We start from the raw sequence: 16,675 nt of genomic DNA, 5'->3' as shown, positions 1-16,675 counted from the left end.
TATATTTGTTTTAAAATCATTAGTCTTGGGGGGATGAAGAAGAAAGAGAAATTGCATGGCATCTCCCACTGAGTTCCTTCATATTGTTCTTTTGTGTGGACCTTTCTCTGTGGCTGATGGACACCAGCCCACAGGGCTTGGCAAGCTTGGGCATGGCATGCATTGGTCGATGAAAAAAATCTACAGCTGTGTCTGTGTTTTTCTCCTTCTGTTTCAGGCAACGTATAAGGGCTGGCTGGACATTATGAACGCTGCTGTGGACTCCAGAGGGGTGAGTTAGGGTCTCACTATGTTCTAGAATGTTAAGCTCAAACCTGAGACATTGCGAGTACCCAGACGGCCCCAGACTCCCTGCATGACAGCTTTATCCCCCCAGATCCTCTATCCTGCCCTTCTGGAGGCAAAATGATGGTACAGACATTGACTGATAAAAGAGCTCTAATGTATCCTGCTGGGTCTGACACCCCCGAATTCTGTAGCGCCCCACATTTCCTCTGCATGGCAACAGAAGAAATGAAAAACGTTCATTTAGGAGATGGGACTGAAACAAGAGAATCACGTGTGTCCTAGCTTGATTTCTGTTTCTGTTATAAAACGCTGGCCAAATCAATGTGCGGGGAGGTGTAGGGAAATTTTTGTTTGTTCATTTGTTTAAACTTACAGGTTACAGGCTATCATTGAGAGAAACCAGGGCAGAAACTCCAGGTAGGAACCTGGATGTGTGAATTGGAGCAGAGACCCCAGAGAAGAACTGGCTTACTTCCTGTCCTTCTTAGGGTTACCATTGCTCTAATGAAACTCCGTGAAATGCAACTTGGGGAGGAAATGGTTTGTTTGGTTTACATATCACAATCCATTGACCAGAGAAGCAAAGGGGGAACTCACCCAGGAACACCCTACCCCAGCCCAGGGATGGCCCCGCCCACAATGAGCGGTGTCCCTACCAGCTTGCCTACAACCCCATCTTATGAAAACATTTCCTCAGTTGAAGGTTCCTCCCCACCAGTGACTCTAGCTTGTGTTGAGATGACATAAAACTAGCAAGCACACTTCCTCGGGCTTGCTCATCTACATTCCTTACACAACTTGCGTCCACCTGCCTAGGGAAAGGTCCTCCTGCATCAACTAGGGATTTAAAAAATGCCCTACAGACTTTCTTTCAGACCAATCTGGCAGAAGGAATTGCCAATTGAGGTTCCCTCTTCCTAGGTGACGTTAGTCTGTGTCACATAGACAGAGACCAAGCATCATAGCGAGGTACCCGGACCTCCCTCTAGCTCATCTCCAGTTGATGGAGAGGAGGAGGAAAACACTCTTCAAAGTCTGCTTGTCTCAACCATGGGGAAGCATTACCATAGGGACTAAATAGAGCAAGGAGTAACTTCTCATGTTCCCATCCTCATTTGGTTCAGCTGAAGGGTGGGAAGGGAGTTACCCAGAGCCGGACAGTGAGCAGATAGTTGAGCCAAGGAAGGAGCCAATGGGGGAGGTTTTCTTAGTTTCCCATCATGGCGCATGTGTGGTTGCTGTATTGGGGAATTGACAGAGTTGATGCCTGAGATGTAGCGAGGGCTACAGACAGGAGGTCTGGGAGCAGGAGAGCTGCAGCACGGAGGAAGGAGAATCTTTACGGCTAACGCTTCATCATAGCTCCACAGACTAACATTTTTTTTTTTGTTTTGTTTTTCGAGACAGGGTTTCTCTGTAGTTTTTTTTTCTAGAGCCTGTCCTGGAACTAGCTCTTGTAGACCAGGCTGGCCTCGAACTCACAGAGATCCGCCTGCCTCTGCCTCCCGAGTGCTGGGATTAAAGGCGTGCGCCACCACCGCCCGGCAGACTAACATTTTTTTATGGTGATAGTGCACAGCAATAAATCAATTAGCATAATTCTCAGTACATTAATAGTCTTGTTCCTAGAAAGCCAAAGTTAGCAGTAAATACTTAACTGTAATGTTACAATTTATTGTAATATTTATGTCTCATAATTACATACGCCGTATATACAATCAAAATGTCTATTTTTTTAAGTTTATTGTTTGTGTATGTGTGTATGATGTGTGTGCATGAGTGAAGACCAGAGTTAGGATCCCCAGAATCCACATAGATGCTGGATTGGCATGGCAACATTCCCTGCCTGTAATTCTAGGACTTGGAAGGTGGAGATGGGATCCCAGGTGCAAGTGGGAGAGCTAGACTAGCTATACTGGTGAGCTCTGGGTTCAGATGAGAGACTCTGTCTAAGGTAGCGAGGCCTAGAAAGATGGCTCAGTGGGTAGTTTGCCATCAAGCCTGACAACCTGAGTTTGATCCATTTGACCCACATGGTAGAAAGAGAGAACCAACTCCTGCAGGTTTTCCTGTTCTCCATAACATATACTATGGTGTACTTGCACACACACACACACACACACACACACACACACACACACACAAACACACACACACATAAGATTTAAAAGCACACTCACAATACATGTGCATGCATAACACACATGCACTTAAAATACATAGATAGTTATACAGACAGACAGACAGACAGACAGACAGAGTGAGTGAGTGAGAGCCCGGGCTGAGAAGGATCTTGTGTGGTCTGAAGCGTGCCCTGAGCTGGGCAAACACGCCTGTCATCAGCTGGTGACCACATAGGAGCTCACTCCCTCACTATTCGCAGTCCATTCATGTGTCTCAAGAATCTACTTATCAAAAAGTGTGCCAGGTGCTGGTAACTCACAAGGTACCAGCCACAGGCAGAATGTTGACATCTGGGAGTTGTGGAACAGCTGTGAAGTCCAGTCACCTCTTCCTGAGGTGGATGTGTCCCGTATTGGCCTCATCCTCAATGGCATATCCACGCAGTCATTCAGGAGACTTTCAAAGATAAATGCCACCACGTTGTTCTCCTCTTTTAATGTTTCTCGTTGTTTGAGAGAAAAGCCCTAGCCTCCTGCCTCCCACCTCTTCACCGTGTGCACCCTGAGCTAAGCAAGGGCTCCAGAGAAGGGGCACCCTGTGGCTCACAGCTGCCGGCACTATGCTACCTGGCCTAACTTGTTGGGGGAAATCCACTCTGGTCTTCCAGACAAGGCGGCTTGGGCAGCTTGAATTTTCCTCAGTAATTGTTGTTCTCTCATTAAAATGTCCCCAACAGAAAGATGAGCAGCCAGGCTTTGAGGAGAATAGCTTTGCATATCTTTACTTCGTGGTTTTTATCATCTTTGGCTCATTCTTCACCCTGAACCTCTTTATTGGCGTTATTATCGACAACTTCAATCAGCAACAGAAAAAGATAAGTATTCATGCTGGCCCAGCTGGCTGTCTCTCCCAGTTCTGCCAAGGTTTTGAGGGATGTGATTCTCATGTAGAAGGCTGTTCACGGCAGCCATTCTGATCTGCTCAAGAGCAGCCTTCTCAAAGCTAAGGGCATGGAATCTGGATTCTGTTCAGACATGGTATTTGAGCTCTGTCTTAATTCAGATTATTATTGTTGAATTTCAGGCTGTTGCTAATTGGCCCTGAAGAGAATCGTAGCCAGTATGATTAGCATGTGTGACACTGAAGTCATATTTCAACATCTCAAGAGTCTGTTGTTATTCACAGTGACGAGAAAAGGCCTTCCCGTCTGAGTTACTGTGTCTTGGCTCCCACCAGCCTGAATCTCCAGAAGCTGCTCCCACAGATGACTGAGGGAGAGGCAAGCAAGGGAGGCTTCCCTCCTAGGCAATAACAATCTGATATTTCTTTTTCTGATCTGGAAAAACCTCTAGAACTCTGGACTAACATTGGAAATTAAGGAAGATAAAAGAAATTTTAGATCCAGCGACATCAGTCATCAAAGGATGACCACTTTAGACAATGCCTCACCATTTTGGCTTAATTTGAAATAATCCTCTTCAGTTAAAAAAACAAAAAAATAATATTTTATTATTATTATTATATATTACCTGCGTGTGCTGGTGTGGCTGAATATACATCTACATACCTTATGTGCGTAGTGCCCATGGAGGCCAGAAGAGGGTGTCAGATCTCCTGGAACTGGAGTTATAGATGGTTGTGATATATGCATATGTACATGTACGTGTACGTATATGTAGACATATATATATATGTATATATATATGTATGCATGTATGTATCTATCTATATATATTGCATTACTGGGATTATTTTATACTTTTAATTTTGAGGTGTATGAGCTCATTAGTCATAGCCTATTTTTTACTATTTTTATTGAGTTATACATTTTTCTTCACTCCTCTCCTTTCCTCCCCTCTCCCCTCTCCCCTCTCCTGTGACCCCTAATCGTAGCCTATTTTACAAGATCACTTTTGCTGTAAGAATGTTCAGGGCTGTAGAGATGACTCAGTGGGAAGGAGTGCCTGCTGTGCAATCATGAAGACCTGAGTTCAAATCCCCCATCCCCATGGAAAGAGCCTCTCGTGCTGAGGCACACAGAGACAAGAGGGCCTCTGGCTTCCAGCCTGGCTTAGTTCAGCGAGAGGCCCTGCCACAAGGGCAGAAGGTGGAGAGAGACAGGACAAGACACACAATGTCTTTCAGGCCTCTGCACACACATGGACACACACCTGTCTACACACACGTATATACATATGCGTGTGTGCACACACACAGGAGCTGGATTACAGGCCATACGTTCTCTTGTTTGTTGGTCTCTTTTTCAACAGTTAAATCGTTTCTGCATTTCTCTCTGGCTTGAGCACTCTTAAAATTCTGGTTATCCTTGATTGTTTTCTTAGTGTAACTTCCTGTAATGAAAACATTAGAGGTGGTGCCCAGGGACTTGCACCGAGTCCTAATGCCCTGCTGGCTCACTTACAGACTCTTTCCTAGACAAGATGCAGAAAGTGCCAACCATGGTTCTCTATTCCCTTTAGTGATCAGGAGTGAGGTTATATGCCTCGTTCCAGATCGGTGGTCCCGACTCCTAGTAAGGACCGTCTGTTTGCATTTTTTGAATGTTTTAAAGACAAGCTGCGCTTCTTCTCTTATGTCTGTCAAACCTACTGCATCTGTTTTGTGACCCTTCTTACATCGTGTGTGTGTGTGTGTGTGTGTTTGTATACATGTGTACATGTATGTGGAAGCTGGACATTGAGATCTCCCCCGGTGTCTCTCCACCTTATTTTTTTTTGAGGCAGAATCTCTCATTGAACTGGAACTACTGATTTGGCCCCAGGGATCTGCCTGTCTCTGCCTCCCCAGTGCTGGGATTATAGGCGTGGGCTGCCACGCTCAGCTTGTGCGTACTTTATTTTTCAGTGTTGAAGTGAAACCCAAGGCCTTGTCGATGCTAGGCAAATGCTCCACCACTTAGCTACAACACCCAGCCCCTCACCTGGCTCTTGCATAACAGGCATTTTACCCACTGAGCTGTCCTCCCTGCCCCACTTCTTACATTTTTTTAAAGTTTTATTATGTATATAGTGTTCTGTCTGCATGTATGCCTGCAGGCCAGAAGAGGGCACCAGACCTCATTACAGATGGCTGTGAGCCACCATGTGGTTGCTGGGAATTGAACTCAGGACCTCTGGAAGAGCAACCAGTGCTCTTAACCACTGAGCCATCTCTCCAGCCACTCTTCTTACACTTTTGCATTAACATTAAAAAAACCTTAAAGACTTGAGTATTTTTGTGCGATCAAGCTCCCCCTGGGCTTTCTTCCCTTTAAGCACACAGACACTTCTCAAGCCCCCTGTTCAGTGTTTGATCTTGGGTTTTATAACTCTGCTAAGGCTTTGTAATATTCTTCTGTTGTCCTGTTCTAACTCATCTGAATAGCGCCTTGCTGCAGACTGACCTCCGCCTCTGCAGGAAGTCCGTGCTGCTGTGGTACAGATTTACCGAGTCTGCTGTGCGGGGAGGAGAAATGGCTTTGGGTCCCCTCTGTAATGCATGTCCTGGTTGCGATCAATACCAGCCATTTGGATGTCAGCCTTGCAGCTCGACTTGACCCCGCGGCTGGGAAGCCTTTTGTGGATCACACCGTGGCATCCTTTTGTTTTATTATGATATTTTTTATTATGGAAAATTTCAAAAGTGTACAAGAATATTCTAGCATGAACTTAAAACCCTTAGCACCCAGGGCAGCATTTACTACTGAATATTCTGCTGCCAGCAACGCCACCGCAGACCCTACTGTGGGGCTTATTTCATTTTATCACCAATATTTCAAAACATATCTGTTTTTTTTTATCACAGAAAATGAAGAACAGTCTCAAGAAGAGTTAAACTTTGCAGTCTTCTGTTTTGTATTGATTTTTTTTTTGGATACAGGATTTTACAATGAAGCCCAGGATGGTCTCAAACTTTTTTTCAAATTTATGTTTAACTTCATTTATTATTATTGTATATACGTGTGCATGGTGAACTGGGTATATGGAACATGCAGAAATCAGAAGACAGTTTTGTGGAGTCAGGTCTCTCCTTCAATCTTTATGTGGGTTCTAGGGATCGAACTCAGGTCTCCAGGCTTGTGAGGCAGGTTCATCTTGCTTGCCCACATGTCTGGTTTCAAACACAGCTGCATTGTCGTTATATCACCAGAAAACCTTTACATGAATTCTTCAAATTCATCAAGTTGTCTCTAGTCAGTTACCACACCCTTTGATTTTCTTTGGTAAGATAGCTAGTGCTGCTGTTTTTATTATTATTACTGTTATTGTTGACTTTTTGAGACAGGCTAGCCTGGAACCCATAGGCTAGCCCAGGCTGGCCTCAAACCCATAACAATACTACTGCCTTAGCTCACAGGTACCGGAATTACATGTACAAGCTATGTTTGGCTATATTTTTCTAAATTAGTATATAAAACAACAAATTCCATTTTGGCAATGTTTTGGGTGTGTCTCTACATGTGGTGTGCATGTATGGCTCCTTTTTGTCTCAAGCTCTAATTTTAATCTTAGAGGAACTAATAGTGACTGAAAGTTTTTCAGTCTTGTTTGTCTTTTCAGAGAACAAAGTCCTAGTTTCTTCACTTTTTCCCATTTCACGAATCTCTGCCAGGACCTGCCTTATCTCTTCCCGGCTACTGATTGCTCTTGTTTTCCTAAATCCTTTGGGCAGATTCATCATTAACTTCTTCACCTGAGATCACTGACCTTTTTTTTAACATAAGCATTCACAGCTACCTTTAATTTTCTTGAAAGATTTGTTAATTTTTATCTTTTTTATTTGTTTCTTTATATTAAAGTTTTGGGTCCACATGAGGATTGAAATAAAACAAGACTCTCCTACTTGGCAGCATTTTTGTATATGGAGTGACAGAAGGATCCAGGCTTATGTTGGACCCTCTTTCTCTCTGTCTGCCATTGATTAGTTTACTAGTGAATGCTGGGCTTTTCAAAGCCACAGTCTAGTATAGATAGGCATTGCCATTGTTTCTCTGTAACAGGAAGAATGGGCTGCTTGTCATCCTGGCCACCTGGCTATCTTACACTTAAAATAATCACACAGAAACTGTATTCATTTAAACACTGCCTGGCCCATTAGCTCTAACTTCTTATTGGCTAATTCTTATATCTAACCAGCGTCCGTCTCAGGTAGGAGATTCATGGTGTCTGCCACTCTGCCCTTTTTCCCAACATTCAGTTTTGTCTACTCTGCCTACCTAAGTTCTGTCCTATCAACTAGGCTAAGGCAGTTTCTTTATTCATTATCCAATGAAAGCAACACACAAACAAAAGTAACTCCTACACCATTTCTAGGCTTTTCCAGAGAGAGAACTACTCCAAGTTCAAAGCTACAAGGAAGCACAGATGTAGGAAGAGGTGTCTAATGGTTCACCCCTCTCTCTTCTGATGTCTTTCTTTATCTTTTCTATGCTGAGAAAATTGATCTCAAGAGCACAGGAGATGACGAAAAATTAAAAGTTCTACAGGAAGGGAGCTGGAGAGATGGCTCAGAGGCTAAGAGCATGCACAGCTCTTGCAGAGGACCAGAGTTTGGGTCCAGCACCTCACTTGAGTAGTTCACAACTGCAATTTTCATCCCTTACTCTAAAATCAATTTTCCTTCTGGTCCCTGGGTCCATATTCCTTCAGCTCCCTTTGGAATAGGAACTATTGATGAAAATGACATGTAACTTTACAATTATTTATAAAAATTCAGGACTTGACTTGTCAAAATGGCTGGCGGTGACTAACTAGCTGTTGATTTCTCCATGCACTTAGGTGGCCAAGACATTTTTATGACAGAAGAACAGAAGAAATACTATAACGCAATGAAGAAGTTAGGAACCAAAAAACCTCAAAAACCCATCCCAAGGCCACTGGTGAGAGCAACCAATACTAAATACACACGCAGGATGCAAGACTGCAAGGGGCACAGGTTTCTTAAAAAAAAGTCTCCTGTTAATTTTTAAAGGAAGTATTCTTCTTATTGTTTTTAAATTATTTGCGGAAGTGTGTATGTTCATGTGAGTGCAGTTCTTACAGAGGCCAGAAGAGGGCTTCAGATCCCCAGAGCAGAAGTTACAGGCAGTTGTGAGCCATCTGATAGGGATGCTTAGAAACTGAACTCTGGTCCTCTGTCAGAGTAGCATACATTCTTAACTGCTTAGACTTCTCTCTAGGCCCCCAGGATCTTTAAAAAATTTGCATGTGCTATCTTAGAACTTAAAAAAAAACAAGAGGCACCCAAGTCCTTAAGAAAATTAGACATGCATATTCATTATGAAGAGCCTAGAGAATATATTAATTTTCTTTTGACACAGGTCTCTCTATGTAGCTCTGGCTGGCCTGGAATTTATTATATACACCAGGTTACCTTGAATTCACAGAGACCCTTCTGGCTGTTTCTCAAGTACTTGGTATTAAATGCATGCATTCCTACATCCAACAAAAATAAATCTTAAAAAATTTAAAACTTAAAAAAAGGAGCCAATGTTCAATGTCACTCCTAGTCATCCTATGAAGTAATCAGTTCTCCATCTTTAGTAATTGTTAGGCTGGGATGCTGTTTTTCTAGCTTATTCCAACCAGAATTAACAACTGATTTTAATGCAGAGAACTGCTTTAATACAGAGTTTTGCTGAAGCTCTAATTATTCAGAATGGACAAATGGAGCCTTGGAGTTGTCTATTCCATTTTGTCCAAGATAAGTAGATGTTCTCTGTGTTCTTCTGCAGATGCAGACATAAAGGCTCATCTTTATATTGTGGAAGCCTACATGAGCTGCTTTATCTCAGCCCCTCACCACTCCCATCACACCTCTGCCCATCACACCACCATCCATCACACCACCGCCCATCACACCATTGCCCATCACACCACTGTCCATCACATCACCATCCATCACACCACCGCCCATCACACCATTGCCCATCTCACACCACCATCCATCACACTACCACCCATCACACCACTGCCCATCACACCTCCACCCATCACACCACCATCCATCACACCACCGCCCATCACACCTCCACCCATCACACCACCATCCATCACATCATTGCCCATCACACCACTATCCCGTCCATCACATCACTGCCCATCACACCACTATCCCGTCCATCACACCACTGCCCATCACACCTCCACTCATTACACCTCCACCCATCACACCTCCAACCATCACACCACTGCCCATCACACCACCATCCTTCACACCACCGTCTATCACACCACTGTTTATCATACCACTGTCCATCACACCACCGTCCATAACACTTCTGTTCATCACACCTCTGTTCATCACACCACCACCCATCACACCACCGTCCATCACACCACCGTCCATCACACCTCCATCCATCACATCACACCTCCATCCATCACATCACACCCCCAACCATCACACCACTGCCCATCACACCACCGTCCATCACACCTCTGTCCATCACACCACCGTCCATCACACCACCATCCTTCACACCACCATCCATCACACCACCGTCTATCACACCACTGTTTATCATACCACTGTCCATCACACCACCGTCCATCACACCTCTGTTCATCACACCACCACCCATCACACCACTGTCCATCACACCACCGTCCATCACACCACCATCCATCACACCTCTGTTCATCACACCTCTGTTCATCACACCACCACCCATCACACCACTGTCCATCACACCTCCATCCATCACATCACACCTCCATCCATCATACCACCGTCCATCACACCATCGCCCATCACACCACCGCCCATCACACCACTGTCCATCACACCTCCATCCATCAACCACACCTCCATCCATTCCATCACACCTCCATCCATCACATCTCCTTCCATCATACCACCGCCCATCACACCTCCTTCCATCATACCACCGCCCATCACACCACCATCCATCACACCATTGCCCATCACACCACCATCCATCACACCATTGCCCATCACACCACCACCCATCACACCTCCATCCATCAATCACACCTCCATCCATCATACCACCGTCCATCACACCATCGCCCATTACACCACTGCCCATCACACCTCTGTTCATCACACCACCACCCATCACACCACTGTCCATCACACCACCATCCATCACACCTCTGTTCATCACACCTCTGTTCATCACACCACCACCCATCACACCACTGTCCATCACACCTCCATCCATCACATCACACCTCCATCCATCACACCACCACCCATCATACCACCGTCCATCACACCACCGCCCATCACACCTCCTTCCATCACACCACCACCCATCATACCACCATCCATCACACCACCGTCCATCACACCACCGTCCATCACACCACCGCCCATCACACCATCGCCCATCACACCACCGCCCATCACACTTCTGTTCGTCACACTACCATCCATCACACCACCAAAGTTGTCTTGATACTGAGGATATTTTTGATTTATGTTTTTGTTTTAAGGTAGATTTAAAAGTAAAACATAAGCACATAAAAAGTCACCCAGTTGAATTTGAAGCAAAACAAAATGGGAGCCTATAGGAATTTCTTGTCCCTTGAAAGGGGTCTGTGTATATTTCAAGGGACCACCTTCATTGTAAGAGAAAACAACTTTTGTTGTTTTAATGACGTAATTATATTCTTTCTTTTTCCTCCTCAGAACAAATGTCAAGCCTTTGTGTTCGACCTGGTCACAAGCCAGGTCTTTGACATCATCATTCTGGGTCTTATTGTCCTAAATATGATTATCATGATGGCTGAATCTGAAGGCCAGGACCAGCAAGTGAAGAAAATCTTTGATATTCTCAACATAGCCTTTGTGACCATCTTTACCGTAGAGTGTCTCATCAAAATCTTTGCTTTGAGGCAATACTACTTCACCAATGGCTGGAATTTATTTGATTGTGTGGTCGTGGTTCTTTCTATTATTAGTAAGTAAAATCGGTAGCCAGGAGTTTCCATGGCAAGGCAGAAGTAAACCTTAAAGATGAACATTTGGAAGTGTGTCAAGTTTCTCTGCAGAGTGACAGATGAGACTTAATGTAGAGTCTGGGGAAAGGGGTGGGGAGTGTGTGAGGAAGGTGTGCCCTGGTGAGGAGTGCCACACTAACAGTTATTGCAGTGGTTCCTGACATCTCAGGTGGCTGAACTGGGATGCTTCCTCTTCTGTGCCACAGTGAGCCTGGGGGGCGGTTTTTGGTTTTAGAAGTTTGACCATTAGTACTGATGTTGGTGCCTATGTTCAAGACCCACAAGGGTACCAGAGCAGCTGTCGGACCACAGGGTGTTGCGGGGGCTCCCTTGCCTCCTCCTCACATGATAAGCAGTCCCTATTCTCCATCCCAAATGCCATATGTAGGAGCCAGGGCATGGGCTGTACGTGTCTCAGCTGCTTTGACCCCACCCACCAGCAAGCTGCATTCTGCACTCAGTGGAATTTCATAACCACAGAATGCTCCATAAACCATAAATCTTAATGGAAGAAAGATAATTATTATCATATACTTGATTCTCTTTTTTTGGTTTTCTTTTTGAATTTTTTTGGAATTTTTTTTATGTGTATGGGTGAACAAGGAGACCCAGGCCAAAGACATTGACTATCTCTGGAGCTGGAGTGGCAGGTTGCTGGAAGCCCCTGATGTGGGTGCTGGTGACCAAGCTCAGGGGAACAACAGTAGTTCATGCTCTTAATCTCTGGGCCATCTCCCAGCCTTCTCTCTTACTTCCAACAGCTCCTAAGGGACTGAAGTCACACATGCTACTAGGAGTTTTGCTCCAACAGTGGACAAAATCTTCATATGAAGCCAATCCGTTCACTCGTGTGGGCAGGCAGGAGTCCATGTACCTTTATGTGTCCACGGCCAACATCTGGCCTCCACACTCCCCCAAACTTCTTCCTCGGCTCACAGAGATGTAAGAGGAATGAGCAGAAGCGAGCCTCTCTCTAGGAGGGAGCAGGCCGATTGAGGAGCAGGACTTACTTGTTTGAGTTTGAATACCGAGTCATGTGGTTCACAAAAACCCAAAAAACTCAGAGAAAGGACAGATTCATTTAGGCCTGATTAGTCCAGGAAGTATTTAAGGCTAAGCTTTACTAAAAGGGCCCGTGAGGCTGGGCTGGTGCCATCTTACCTTGTTAGGATTATCTGCTCAATTAGCATAGTATTTTATATGCTCAGATGCTGAGGTACAGCAGTGAGCCCTCTGTAGTCATCAGGAGACTGGCAGAAACATTTCACTGTCGCGATCCCTAATGACCTCAGAGCAAGGGGAAAACCATGTCTACACAAGGCAAGCATGTTCCAGCCATTCTATAATATTTGGGCCAAAATGTAAACTCCTTAGTGCCCCTTAGCTCTTGCCTGCTAAGCAGGCACGGCGAGAACAGGGTAACATTTTAGACCCAAATATTCATCAGCTTGTGCAAAGCTCTGTTTGGGACTCACTCCATTTCTGGGGTGTCCACAACAGAGGACATGTCTCTCAACTTCGCATATGAGCTTTGTGAGTCTGAGCACCTCAGTGGTCCTCGGTGTGAGCAGACCATCAAACAGGAGAGCTCAGAGGGCAGCATCCCAGGGCTGCTACCTCCCTGCAGCCTGCTCCCAGCAGTTAGGCTGGCCTCACCTGCAGAGGGCTGTATTGAAAGCCCAGATGAATGAGCACATGTTCCCTGCTATGAAACTTGGGTCTCTCAGATCCCACAATTTCCCCCTGTAACTCAATCAAGGCTTGAGCCAAACTTCAGTAGGAATGTCTCCGTGCAGTCTGAAAGACTCAATGTGTGAAGAAAAAAAAGCCTGTTTTTTTTCATCCACATTCAGTAAATAGGGAAAACCATGGGAGGTGTTGCCCTATGGGTGACTAAAAAGAAAATGTAGCATAGATAATAACCCTTTATAAGCTACCATAGTTTTCTTACTGCCTTCAATAGCATATGCATCCCACCCCCCATCAAAAGTCCCATCTAAAAATGTATGGCTCTTAGAGATTATTTTTCAGATTAAAGCACAGGTGGACATTTCTTAGTTTTGTGTATAAATGATAAAGTGTGGATAACATGTTGGCCCCAGTAGGATTCTGAGGTGGAAATCTAGCTGGGTTCCAAACTGGAGCGCATGCTGGGAATTCACTGGTCCTCCCTCTCTAGGTACCCTGGTTTCTGGCTTGGAGAACACCGACATTCCTTTCCCACCCACGCTCTTCAGAATTGTCCGCTTGGCGCGGATTGGCCGAATCCTCCGACTGGTTCGGGCGGCACGCGGCATCAGGACGCTCCTCTTTGCTCTGATGATGTCTCTCCCCTCTCTCTTCAACATTGGTCTGCTGCTCTTTCTGGTCATGTTCATTTACGCCATCTTCGGGATGAACTGTTTCTCCAAAGTGGAGAGGGGCTCCGGGATTGACGACATCTTCAACTTTGAAACGTTTTCGGGCAGCATGCTCTGTCTCTTCCAGGTGACCACTTCCGCTGGCTGGGATGCTCTCCTCGGCCCCATGCTGGTTTCAAAAGGCTCCACCAACTCCTCCCAAGACTGCCAGCAGCCACGGATAGCTATAATCTATTTCGTCAGTTACATCATCATCTCCTTCCTCATTGTGGTCAACATGTACATCGCCGTGATCCTGGAGAACTTCAATACAGCCACAGAGGAAAGCGAGGACCCTCTGGGTGAAGATGACTTTGAAATCTTCTATGAGATCTGGGAGAAGTTTGACCCCGAAGCAACCCAGTTCATCCAGTACTCGGCCCTCTCTGACTTTGCCGACGCTCTGCCGGAGCCGTTGCGGGTGGCCAAGCCTAACAAGTTTCAGTTTCTAGTGATGGACTTGCCCATGGTGACGGGCGATCGGCTCCACTGCATGGACGTCCTCTTTGCCTTCACCACTCGGGTCCTCGGGAACTCCAGTGGCTTAGATACCATGAAAGCAATGATGGAGGAGAAGTTTATGGAGGCCAATCCTTTCAGAAAGTTGTATGAGCCCATCGTCACCACCACCAAGAGGAAGGAGGAGGAGCTGTGTGCTGCCGTCATCCAAAGGGCTTACCGAAAACACATGCAGAAGGTGGTCAGGTTGAAGCTGCAAGACAGGTCAAGCCCATCCCACCAAAAGTTGTGCAACGGAGACTTGTCTAGCTTCGATATGGCCAAGGTCAAGGTTCACTATGATTGAGCCCTTACCCCCTCCCCTGCCTCACAGTCTCACAGCCCAGCCCCCATCCCCCCAGCTCCATAGCTCTGTATACGAACAAGCAGTGGGTTCACTGAATAAGCCATTTAATTTTTTTCTATGCTAAAAGAGGTAATATATTAGAGTTCATGTAAAAATGATGCTTGAAGGGTTTTACAATAAGGTTACCTGTGAACCACTGGAACTAATTTAATGAAGACATTGGGAAGGGCCGCAAAGGATGTCCACAGGAATGGTAGGCTTGAAATACAGTCTAAATTATGTAAATATAAAAGAATGAGAAGAAGGAAAATCTCATGAAAATCTTAGGCTGTGTTCTTGGTACACTTCCCAACGTGTTTAATGTTTCATGTCTCTTTTGCATGCTAAGTGAGAAGTCAAAACCTGCAATAAGCAAATAGCTTGTCGCAGCTGTCTCTGCCGGCACTAGGAGTAACGGGTATATAGCTCAAACCTGAAGCATGATCCTGATATGCCAGTTAGCACCGTCTTCAGAAGCTCTGATCTCTGTCACAGGCGTTTAACAAATAAACAGAAAAACAAAATGCCCAGCTTGCGTTTCTTTGGGACAGTGGGCTGAAATTTCCCTCCTGTTGTTGGTTGTTCAAACCGTGGTTTAATATGGCCTGGAGCCAGGCATCTGTCAGCAAGGTGTTAGCAGTGGGCTGTTCCCGAGGAAGAGGCCTATTTCTCAGCAGTCACAGATTTCTGTGATGCGAATGTCCCCACCATGACTGGTTCCAAGATACAAACACAGAAGTTACTGGATGAGGAATTGGGAAGAAATGCATGTCTGAAATGCTTAAGAGCTAGCCCGAACTGGCTGCAGTCCACCATGGAACTGACAAAGTTGTCTGGCTGATTCTGCTGAAAGTCCCTACAGAGTTAGAGCCAGGACCAGGGATGGGTCAGTTGGGAACTTGGAGGCTGGGCAGTCATGAGGACCCGAGTTTGATCCCTGGCACTGCTAGAACTATCAGTCATGTAGGGGTGGCAAGCCCCCTGTATTCCCAGCACCCAAGGGGACAGGGGGTGCCAGTTAGTTTTATAGTTACCTAGGGTAACTTGGGAAGAGGGAAGTTTGAAGAATTGTCTTAGTCAGAGAGTCTTTGGCCAGGTTTGTGAGGAAATGTCTTAATGAAGATTGATACGGGAGGGCCCAGCCTACTGCAGGAAGCCCCATCCCTCAGCTGGTGGGCCTGGCTGTATAAAAAGAAAGTCAAGCGTGAGCCAGAGGGTAAGCCAGCGAACAGCGTTCTTCCGTGATCCTGCTTCAGTTCCTGCCTCTGGGTTCCTGCCTTGACTTCCTTCAGTAATGGCCTGTTACCTGGTGGCAGAAGCTGACCCTGCATTCCCTCAAGTTGTCTTTGGTCGTGGTGTTGGTCACCACATCTGAGAGCAGAACCTTGAAGCCTTGGAATCCTGATAGGAAGAAGAAGGAGGTGGCTGTGGGACCAGGAATCTCGTGAGATGAGTCCCGGGGCTTCCCATGCAGGACTGTAGAGACCTTGAGGCAGTCACCAGTTCTAAAGTCATGGTCAAGTTCTCCGCAGGGTCCAGGTTGGTAAGTGATGGAGCAGATTAGACAATGCCTCTGAGAGTGGGACCTTGTAGATCCCTACCAAGGTTTCTCTTTTTTCAATTGAAAAGAATTCTTATTCATTCAATTCATTCTGATCACAGTTTCCCCTTCCGTGTCTCCTCCCAGATTCTCACCACCTTCTCGCCCATCCAACCCCACACCTCCTTTCTCTCCCTTTAGAAAAACAAACAGGCAAGAAAGAGAACTGAATAAAAAAAGAAAAGCACACAAAAATGAAAATGAAATACACAGAGAGAGAAAGACACATTCATGCACATGTGTGTGCACACACGTACACACAGAGAACCCATAAAGACACAAACTGGGAACCAAAATATGTAGCATGAGTAATAAAAACCCACAGACAGATATTGAGGTTCAACTTGAAGGTCAGAAAAGCAAAACAGTCAGCCATTGGCTCTTACCTCTACCTCAGTCTGAAGTGGCGATTCAGCCTCCAGGAATCTCAGAATGAGACTGTGTGTGAGACCTG

At 45.6% G+C, this 16,675-nt stretch overlaps 1 protein-coding gene across 1 annotated transcript in view; it reads left to right on the top strand.

The window, feature by feature from the left end:
- Scn11a (sodium voltage-gated channel alpha subunit 11) overlaps nt 1-15,127 on the top strand; it is a 73,121-nt gene extending 57,994 nt beyond the window's left edge. The window contains exons 22-26 of the mRNA XM_038322442.1: nt 218-271; nt 3,149-3,290; nt 8,190-8,290; nt 11,068-11,338; nt 13,558-15,127. Coding sequence (XP_038178370.1) covers nt 218-271; nt 3,149-3,290; nt 8,190-8,290; nt 11,068-11,338; nt 13,558-14,582 — 1,593 coding nt within the window. The 3' untranslated portion in view covers nt 14,583-15,127. The remainder of the gene's footprint in view (nt 1-217; nt 272-3,148; nt 3,291-8,189; nt 8,291-11,067; nt 11,339-13,557) is intronic.
- Nucleotides 15,128-16,675: the final 1,548 nt, after the last annotated feature.

Source organism: Arvicola amphibius, chromosome 3, assembly GCF_903992535.2.
Source record: "Arvicola amphibius chromosome 3, mArvAmp1.2, whole genome shotgun sequence".
Taxonomy (NCBI): Eukaryota; Metazoa; Chordata; class Mammalia; order Rodentia; family Cricetidae; genus Arvicola; species Arvicola amphibius.
Note: the sequence above shows the minus strand (reverse complement) of the source record. Positions and strands in the feature narration are given on the sequence as shown.